General features: G+C 35.7%; 1 protein-coding gene across 1 annotated transcript; it reads left to right on the top strand.

Annotated features, from left to right (window-relative positions):
• The first annotated feature begins 3001 nt into the window (after positions 1-3001).
• Positions 3002-4952, top strand: LOC125224499 (uncharacterized). The gene is made up of 2 exons (XM_048127907.2): positions 3002-3586; positions 4446-4952. The coding sequence occupies exons 1-2, from the start codon at positions 3258-3260 to the stop codon at positions 4669-4671; spliced, it is 555 nt and encodes a 184-aa protein (XP_047983864.1). The 5' UTR covers positions 3002-3257; the 3' UTR covers positions 4672-4952.
• Positions 4953-10845: the final 5893 nt, after the last annotated feature.

Below are 10845 nucleotides of genomic sequence, written 5' to 3'. Positions count from 1 at the left end.
TCAAACTAACAGAAACATTATAGTTAACTTCTTTAAACATAGAAATTTTTTTTGGACAATGCAGTCGAGTGTTTAACGGGCTGCCCAAAGGACATACGTTCTAAATTTCTATGTTATTCATATATAAAAACTGATTAAATCAAATAATAATATAAATTTCCCACACGTATATGATATATTTAATGCACCATATCTATGTTTTATCATCATTCAAGATTCACATGCATCTCTATTTCATTACCCAACGCGGTATAGGCACAACACACCAAAATGGCCATACAATAATCTTATTAGGTGTTTCCATCATAGTAGTGATTTAATATCTATTGAATCAGTCAAACTTACATTAAAACTATATAAATTTGCAATAGGAAGAAAGCATATGAATACTGATCGATATCCCAGAAATTTCACTTGCTATTACTATGACAACTCAATTAAAATTTACTACTCCACTCATTGATTTGGAGACTGTTCAAATCAAACCATTTAAGTTAGTGACAAAATGCCCCTCATGAGATGACTTAAGAGTAGGGATGTCAATCGGGCCAACCCTATTCGGGTTGCGGGTCAATCAGGTGCGGGCTAATCGGATTGTGATTTTTTCGGGTTATAAAAATTCAACCCTAATCCTAAAAGCTCGGGTTTCGGGCTAGCCCAACGGGTTAATCGGGTTGCTACCGATTAAATTAACATGCGATCAATCCAATAAATAATGGTGCAAATTAGTTATATTTATAAAATGTATAAAAGATTTAATTATGATAAATTTGAGATATATGCTTAAACTCAAACATAAACATACTAATATTTGAGATTTATGCAAAATAAAACATAAACATCAAGAAATTTTAAAGCATGTTTTAGAAATTTAAATATATTTTTTAGTGAATTTGAAGTTTCTAATTTATTTATCTATTATTATGTTAATAAAAATTTAATATATAATTTATGTATTTAATATATAAAATTAAAAGTTATTTTTTTAGTAATCTATATTATAAAATAATCACTGAAGTGTCGAATTAGAGTCAAACAAATAGAACGATATAAATTTTATCGGGTTTCCGGGCCAGCCCATCGGGTTTTCGAGTCCGACCCTAACAGATTGCGGGTTAATCAGATGCGGGCTAATCGGGTTGTAATTTTATCGAGCTAGAAATTTTCAGCCTTAACCCTATAAATTTGGTGTGCTATTCGAGCTGGCCCATAGGTTGCGGGCTACATTAACGTCCCTAATTAGGAGATGAATATCGAATTCGTGACTAGAGCTGGTTATTTTAACATTTAAAAGAAGAAGAACATATATATAATAAGTATCATATATAAATGACTAATACCATTGGTTCACACTTGTTTTCAAGATTTAATAATTTCAAATTCAGTCAAGATGACATATGTCACGAAAGAATTTAGGATTTGGCCTCTAAGGTTCTTAAGGGACAGAGGGGAGAAAGCAATGCATGAAACAACATTAAAAGGTGTTTATGATGAATAATTAGTCATAATTATAGCCTAATGAAAATCACAAGCAAGCATCATTCCCACCTGGAAAAAAGGCAAAGATTTCACTCCAGCATTGTTTTAACTTAATAGTAATTCTTTTGTATACTATACACTAACACAAACCCTCTTTTTTCTCACGCAAATTCACAATTATACCCTCTTTCCGTCAAATTTTGCTATTGTAAACTAATTTCTTAAAAAATACTAGTAAATACTATGCATATGTTGTTGTTTGCTATAGTTTGATTGCATCATATTTACACCTACCAATATAATACTTCCTCCATCCGGCATTAGGAGTTCCGGTTGAGTTGGGTGCGGGTTTTAAGAAATGTTTGAATGTGTAATAATTGGAGTGAGTGATAATGGAATGTGTGATCCATTTACACTATTATTTGCTTTATTCTATGGATGCGTTTTTACTTGTGCTTTTTAGTGTTTTATTTTATACTAATATTTTTATTTCACTTTTATGGAAATGTCTAATCGGGATTCCTAATGCCAGACGGATGAAAGTGGTCAACCGGGACTCCTAATGCCGGACGAAGGGAGTAGTATTATTTGAAACTGAATATTAATTTTTTTTTTTCAAATCTTATAGTACTTCCCCGGTTCCATAGTAGTGAAAACATTTCTTCTCGGTACGGAAATTAAGAAAAAAAGTGTACAATGTACTTCCTCCGTCCCTTAAAATTTGGCACCATTTGACCCGGCACGGATTTTAAGGAATGTAATAGAAGATGGGTTGAAAAAGTTAATGCCATGCGGGTCCTACTTTTATTTATTAGTTTTAAAATAAAATGTGAGTAGAAATGAGTTAGTGGAATGTAGGGTCCAACTACCAAAAATGGTAAAAGTGAAAGGTGACAAATTTTTAGGGACGAACAAAAAAGGAAATAGATGACAAATTTTTAGGGACAGAGGAAGTATTAAATAAAAAGATAGTACTACATGAATAGAGGAAAAAATAGAGATAATAAAGTAAGATAGAGGAAAAATTAAGAGTGAGAAAATGTGTTACTCCATTTTTACTAAAAAAATAAAATGACTCTACTACTATGAAATGTCAAAATGGAAAAATAATTCTTTTTTTAGTGGTTAAATGAACATAAATTTAAAGGCCGCGCTACGGAGTACTCGAACTTGAGACCTTTGGCCTCAGACATTATTAATTCTTTTTTTTTATAGCATTATTAATAGAACATAAACTTAAAGGTTGCGCCACAAAGGATTCGAACCCGAGACCTTTTGGCCTTAGGCATTATTAATTTTACTTCTATGAAAAGGAGGGAGTATTAATTAGGAGACTCTAAAATGTAGCAATAGGTAACATTTTTGTGACATTTGTGTGTGATAATAGTTAGTAGGCACGCGCATTATATTATTGCTACTGTGAAATTAATGAATCGTAAAAAGAGTAGTAATGCAGATAGAGATAGCGTATTAAAGTGAAGATTAAGATGCATAAAAATTCCTCGATTTCAAAATCAAGAAACAAACTTTGAACATAGAATCCCTCCATTTCGATGTAAATTCATGTTATTAACTTATTTTCCTTATGAAATAAAGATCACCTAATCCTATACCACATTAAACTCTGATACTAAATCATAAAGAGACAGACTCTTGCAATTGTTCAGACTCTGCTTTGCAAGATTCATTCTTTAACCTCTACCTCAAAAACAGTCCCTTTCACCACAGAAACAAAAGTACAATTCAATCGTTCAGATTAAACTTGAAGACAACATCAAATGGCCGCTTTAGGAATGTCCAACATAGATTTAGAATGCGGCTGCGCCATCAGCGACGAGGAGGCCAGTTTCTCCGACGCCGTCAAGGGTTCTTGCAATTCGCAGTTTGCCTCTAATTACGATGATTGCAGCTCGGGCTGTGGCTCGGAAGATGAGGATTTGGGGCAGAGGAAGAATGTTGAGAGAGATTGCCGGATTTGTCATTTGAGTTTGGAGAGCAGCAGCCCTAGCTCTGGGATTGCCATTGAGTTGGGGTGTTCTTGTAAGGATGATTTGGCTGCTGCTCACAGACATTGTGCTGAAACTTGGTTCAAAATCAAAGGAAACAAGTCAGTACCACTACTTCTCCCTCTCTCTCATGATTCTTGAATTTTCAAGACGAAAAATTGTTTCTTTTCTTTTTTGATTCTTCCATGTTTTTGTTTGTTTTCTTGGATTCCTTTGTCTTGTGAAGGTGCATTTTGTGACTGCTGCTGTTTATGGTATGGTTTGGTTGTCTTTACCACCAAATTAGTGTCTGTGAACACAATGTTGGGCTGTTCTGGTAATGCTGATGAGGTAACATAGTCTTGGTAAATACTATCAAGAATGTGTTGTTAAAGATAATGCAGAGAGAAAGTAAAGCAAAAGAGTTAAAGTAGAGGAGCAATTGCTTAAGTTTCTTTCTTATCGCACCCCTATTCTTGAGATCCTCTCCCTTTATCAAAGTACTATCATATCCTATTTGATGCTGCTCAATAATATTCTCAGCCATTTGTGCAACTTTCATAACCCTATGCTACTAATCCTTGAATCAGAATCCTAAGGCAACCAAGGACATGATGACTATAAGCCTAATCTGAATTTACACTCTGCCCCTTTATGCACCAAATAGTTCTGGCAATAATCTTGTACTACCTTATGGTGTAACCTTCATATGGTGTCAATATAAATGTAATGCATTTCAAGTTCTGATCTAGTAATATTTTTCCATATTGCATAAATACCAGTAGTACTTAAGACCTTCAACTTCCCAGCTGTTCAAACTAAGCAAAGTTTTTGGCTTATTTTTAGTGGCATATGCTGTGAAACTGTTTGCTGTTTACACTAGTAAAAGATGACTGCACTATGAAGCCATTGTAGTACTAGAATTCAGCTTTTATGGTCTTTAACTCAGCTCTGATCTTGTCTGCTGTTCCTCGACCTCAGGACTTGTGAAATTTGCAACTCAGTGGCGCGCAATGTTGTCGGCTATAATGAGATGGAGGCTGTTGAACAGGTGAATGAGAGCAATGCAGCATCCTCAGGGTCCGCCCCCTCCACTGTAGAGACTCGAACTTGCTTAAATGGTCATCGCTTCTTAAATTTTCTTCTGGCTTGCATGGTGTTTGCTTTCGTCATTTCTTGGCTTTTCCACTTCAACATCCCATCGTAAGTATTCCGCAGAAGATGATTAGAATCCTGTGAAGACAGAAACCGGGATCGCAGATGGCAAAGTGATAAGTTGATACACCTTGAAGTAGTAGCAGTAGCAGGAGTCATTGAGAGTTCCTTTTCCTTTACTTTTTTTCTTCGAAATATCTTCTCATTGTTTGTGGTGTTGAGGGAAGGGGTTGGTTGCATATTGCAGTGTGCATTCGTTGGTAAAAGATGTAAAGTTTGGCTACTGTTTTCTTTTATATACAAAGTGTTGCAGCTTCTAATTGCCACTCTTCACATCTCGTGCTTTATTTTATTAGTATAGTCATTTGGCAAAAGACATCTGAACATCCTTATACTAAACTTGATATCAAACCATTTAAACTTTCCTCCCATTTCGCTCAAGTATTTTTTTTTGAAGTTCATTCACCTCAAGGTGTACCCATTGAAGGTACGCTATCTTCACTAGATCCTTCAGCTACTTGATCAGTGAATAGTTGATCAAGTAAAGAAAAAGTTTTGTTTCTCATGAAAGTGCATTCTTCATGGCTCTACACAAACACAATAACATAAGAGCATCCCCATCCGTGCTCTTAGCTATGAGCACGGAGGTGGGCCCGGACCCACTTTTACTCCTTGTCCTTAGCTAAGAGCACAACACCCACATCTGTGCTCTTAGCTAAGGACACGCTCAAGGGTCCCACTATTCTATTATTCAATTTAAATATTTCAATTACTAAAAACATTTTTACATTATAAAAAATATATTAAAAAATAAAAATTATATAATTAAAATCCTAAAAAATAAAAATACATAATTAAAATTCTAGAAAATAAAAAAATACATAATTAAAATCCTACAAATTAAAAATTCCTATAATTAAAGTGTTATGTGAATTTTTTGTTTGAAGTGGGGGTATTTATAGATGAAAATGTGAATTTTGAGGAAAAATTGAAAAATAAATTAAAAGTGGGTAGAAAACGGATATAATTTTTTGGGGAGTGGGAAAATATATTTATTTTATTTAAAAACATTTTTTAAATAAATTTCGAATTAAAAAAAAATAAAAATAAAAAATCGAATTTAGTCGTTGGCCAATAAGAATACGCCACGTAGGGTTGCTCAGCGGCACGGACGTTAGCTAAGAGCAGCGCCGTGCTGCTGGCACGGACGGACAGCTCGCAGCAGCGGACGGACGAGCTCGTGCTCAGCGGCACGGACGGACGGACGCCACCGCTGCGGATGCTCTAATTTCATGATAATAATAAATATACTGCCTTCGTCCCATAAAATCAACTAGTTTTAAAATTATTCTAGTTTTAATGCGCAATTAGTAAAATAAGATAGAAATTACAAAAAAATATTTCTCTTCAGTCTAATAGGTCGGGAGTTTGAGTCATCACATAAGAAGATGAAGAACTATTATTGATCCTTTTAGACCATCTCCAACCATACTCCAAATATAAGTTTTGGTGTAAATTTTTTTTCCAATCATACACCAAACTCAAACTCATTTTAGTGTTTTTTGTGAAACAACACCTAAATATGGTGTTACTGCAAAAATTTTTGTGAGACAAAAACTGAAAAATGGTGTAAATTTTGATTTTGGTGTAAATGGTTGGAGTAAAACTACTTTTTGGTGTGACGTATACTCACAAATGAGTTTAAGTTTGGTGTAAATAGTTGGAGATGGTCTTAGAAAAAAAAAAAAGAGAGAGAGACAAGATATGTAACATCCCGAATTTCCGAACCCTAATTTTAGAGCCCTAAAATTTATTATTGATGACGTGGAAGATGTGAATTATTTGATAAGTGAATTTATTGCATGAGCTTCTTTGACCGAGAAGTTTGAAAAGTCAAATTTGTTGACTATGTGATGTGGCACGTGATTTATTAAATTATGAGGTGAATTAATTGTTTGAGGGTGAGTGAGAATATTAGAGAAAATTTCCATAAATACTAGCCATTTTCGACCCCCTTGATTTTTGAAGAAGAAATTATATTTTTCCGGATTTAATTTAATTCTTGGGATATTTATCCAAATTAAATCCAAGACCCAATTATTCCTTATTCTAAAGAGGGAAAAATCGAAACCCCCTTGTTATTTGGTGATTTTCGAAAATCACTATGTTGGGAAGGAAGAAATTATTTTATTGTTTAATTGATCCCTTATTTGATCTCCTTCCATACCTAGAATTAAAATATTCTACCAAATCTTTCCATACCTCAAGAGACCTTGTCATATCTATTTTAGTTGATATTTAAAAATCCATTCCTTATTTACAAGACTAAATACACGCCTAATTCATTCTTCCAAGGGGAGATTTTTAATATTTTATTTTTCTCCGTGATATTTTATTCTACTCCGTAAAATATACCAAAAACAAAATCTTGGCTAATTGGGAGCCATATATTTCGAAAATTACATGCCTTGATACCCTAGTCTATTTTTGTTAATTCTTCTTTCCTACTTCACAATATTTATTTATTTAATTGTGGAGAATGAAATCTTACCAAATATTCTATTTTAGTTACCTAAAGATCTTGTTGAGCACTATAAATAAGAGAATCCCTAACCCTAGCCCCCATAAATTTCGCCCCTCTCCTCTCTCCCACTCTCTCCAATTTTTTCTTCCATTCTCCAATATTTTTGTCATCTTTTGAAGAAGAATTGAAGTTTGATCCAAGAATCTTGAAGAACCGAGTCTAATACTTTGTTTCTACCGTTCGTTTTTCTCAAAAATGTATTCTTATATTAATCTTCTTCTTGCTACTCGATCCCTCTTCTTTCTAACCGATTAATCGGTCTTCTTGAGCCCTCATGCATCTTGGTTGAGTGAAAGTGGGATAAAGGGGATATGGGAATATGTTACATGTGTGTGGCGTGTGTGTGCGGCGTGTGTGTGTGTGTGTGTGTGTGCGTGTCGTGTGTGTGTGTTGTGTTGGTGTAGTGTGTGTTTAATGGCTAAATATTCTTGTGTGACATATGTCGATGTTAGATCTAGATTGGAGATGCGAATGGAACTTGTGTGATAAACATGATCTTGATTGATTAGTAATGATAAGATAAATCGATGGGAAAAGGGAAAAGTATTGAGACATGCATGAGTAAGAGTAGTGTTGAACCTAATTTGTGATATGTGCATATGTGATTAAAAGGTGAAACTTTGGTTGCGAAGCCGGATAACGGAAAAGCGAAACTACTTGAAATCTAAGCAGTCGAGGTCGGCTTTACTCTTAAAACTCTCTTTTATTTTGTCAAAAGTATTGATTGGTGTTATAAGGGTGGTTTAATTGTTATTCCATGCTCATGTTTGCTTTATTGTGATATTGTGTGTCTGATGCCTAGTTTGTGAGTTCGCTCCATTGGGCTATAGGGCTATGAATGTGATTATACGAATTCGGGTCTGAGTATGGGCCGCAAACCCTACCAGGCTGTGTACACGAGGGGATCGGGAGCCGTCCTTGCTAGTCGGCCGGTCTCGTGGGCGAAAAGTGTGGCCACACTTTCGTTGCACCATGGAAAGATTGTGATTGTGGAAATTGATGAGAAAATGGGGAGTTATTTTGACTGGCCAGTCTATGAAAATATATTTTGTGATACTCGTGATATTCTCTTATAACTGCTTAAAACTCGAGTTTACTTGGTAAGGGTGGCATAACTTATAAAATGTTTTGGCAATGAGCTCACTGAGTATTTCAAAATACTCAGCCCTGCATGTGTTTTCCTTATGTGCAGGTTGAACGATGACGAGCGGTGGCGGGTGTTGAGCATGATAACTAATTAAGATGGATATTTTGAACTTCAAGCGTAGTTGTGTCCTCATACATAGCTACTCTTTCTCTTGGTCGTCTTCCGCTGAATTTTGATACAATTTAGGATTTGTTTTTTGGGATATTTGCATCTTGCCTTCGATTTGAGGCCTTAGCTCTTTTCTTATGATTTTTATCTTGGATATTATGTCGTACTCTTGAGATTTTGATCGCTATTTAAGATACCCCTTTCTCTTTCTTATTCAAGCTTCTAGGTTAAGTTGATGCTTTACTGCTCTGATGTTTCCTTTAAATGCTATGGTCAACACTCTTTAAATAAAACCCTAGCCTATGTTTACTTCTTTAGAGTCCGTTTGGTAGCAGCCGCCGCATTTATTGTACCCTAGGAGGGCGGGCTGTTACAGTTGGTATCAGAGCCTCAGTTTCTTTCCGCTCTGGACCCAAGAGTCTTTGTTCAAAATAGAGAAATTGATCCTTGTACTCTTATACTAATGAACTAAACATGGAAGGCTCAACACCGCAACTCGTCCCGTTCAACCACGAAGAAAGAGGTACAATGTATGACTATGATTTATGATTGAAACTTTATGCTCTTGAAAATTTTGGTGGAAAATGTATTTCTTTGTGAAAAGCATGCCTTAGAAATTGGATAAATGGTGTGATTGTGAAGCGATGCTTCCCGAATGGTGATCTGTCAAGTATTGTATGCGAGTTTGTGAAATTGTGAAATGTGAAATGTGATTACTTGGCTGCTACGAAGCAACTCTGATAAGGCTAATTTCATGCATCGGTATGCGCAAAAAAATGTTATAATTTGCTGGGTCTAACACGTTTCCTAAGCCAGGTGTGTGAAGAAAAGCGCTAGATCAAGGAAGTAAGGAAGGAGATGGTCTAGCGAGAGAAAGGAGTGAAAATGAGCAGAATTTACAAAGAAAAGTGGCGTGACAGAGGAGTCTACAGCTGAGGGCAACAAAGTCATTATCAATACCTCGTTGGGCCCACCTAAAACGCCTATATATAGAGAAGAGCATGCAACGCAGAAGATATAGTTTTTACTCTTCTTAGCTCATACATACACACACACACTTGGGAAAAATTCTGGGGATAATCGTGATAGGGGGGGTACTTTCTAAAGATCTCGAGTTTGGTAACACCGTCCTAGTGAGGGCGAAGATACAATTGTTTTAATTTCAGCTGTTTTTGCTAGTCTCCACCGTCGAACTTCACTTTTGGGAGTCGACTTTGATGTTGATAATGTTTAATTGCTTATCGCTCATGGATCTGAGTTTAGCTGTTTAATTTCAAGTTATTTTGCTTAGATCTCTCTGCTGTTAGCGTAATTCTTAAATTGCTATGTCGATCTCTGCTTATTTCGTTATTGAGGTGTTTGATGTGGAATTTGGTGACAGATCTGTGGTTGATTGAGTGTTCGGAGCTTAAATTTGTAAATCTGACGTGATGGAGAATTTCTTCTGTTTGGAGTCCATGTCGGACGCTTGGATCCGGAGTGGATTTAGCGTCTGAAGTTGGTTTTGGCGTGTGAAAGAAACAGTAGTTGATAGACTTGTTTAATTTCCTTTGTTTGTCTATTTCACTTCGTCTATGTATGCAGATCTGTTAAGTTCTTCGTTATTTATGCATAGATTTGATTTCAAGTTAGTAGCCCTGTTTTGATTTGCTTATGTGTTTTCTCAAAAAGTTTTATGCGAATTTGGTTGTAGAAGACGATGTCACTGTCAGTTAGTACGAGAGTTAGTTATTCTGCCACTTTCCAGTCGTACTCTGCTTTTCCTTAGATGTGGTCCCACCGTAGAATTATTTCCTAGGTCTAGCTATTAGGTTAAGTTTCTTTCTAATATTCCCAAGTCAAGTTAATTTTAATTTTCCTCAACCCAAGAAAATGCGTGGCAGCAGCCAACACCAAAAATACTCCCAAATCCTTGATTACGAGTCTTACGCATCATTCTCTGTGGGATCGATCCCTACTTCCCTATACTAGGTTAGTAAAGTGGTTGAGGGTTTTTGAAGCGGGGAAGTACTTGTGTGTCCGACGACCGGGATTCCGCACAACCTACGAGTTCCTAGACCAAGTGATCTATTGGGCTTGCTGGATCTGGGGAACCTGCCTTATTTGAATATCGCAACACTGCACACACACCACACTTGTACTGTCACATCCCAAGTAGCTTCAAACTCCTATGTGAAATATGAAGTAAATACTGTGGATTTTGGAAAATGTGGTGAAGATATGAAACGGGAGACACTATGCAAATGTGTAATTGCTTCTGTTTAATAATGAGGCATGATGTATCACATATTGAGGTATGATTGTGAACACGTGTTGCTTGATGTTGAGATTTGTTATTACATATTCAAACTGCAAGTTTAACTTGAAGGACGTACATGTTGATTACT

Source organism: Salvia hispanica, chromosome 1, assembly GCF_029641045.1.
Source record: "Salvia hispanica isolate PSC_SH4W2 chromosome 1, Shi_PSC_v1, whole genome shotgun sequence".
Taxonomy (NCBI): Eukaryota; Viridiplantae; Streptophyta; class Magnoliopsida; order Lamiales; family Lamiaceae; genus Salvia; species Salvia hispanica.
The sequence above is the reverse complement of the archived record's forward strand: the minus strand, read 5'-3'. Positions and strand labels throughout refer to the sequence as shown.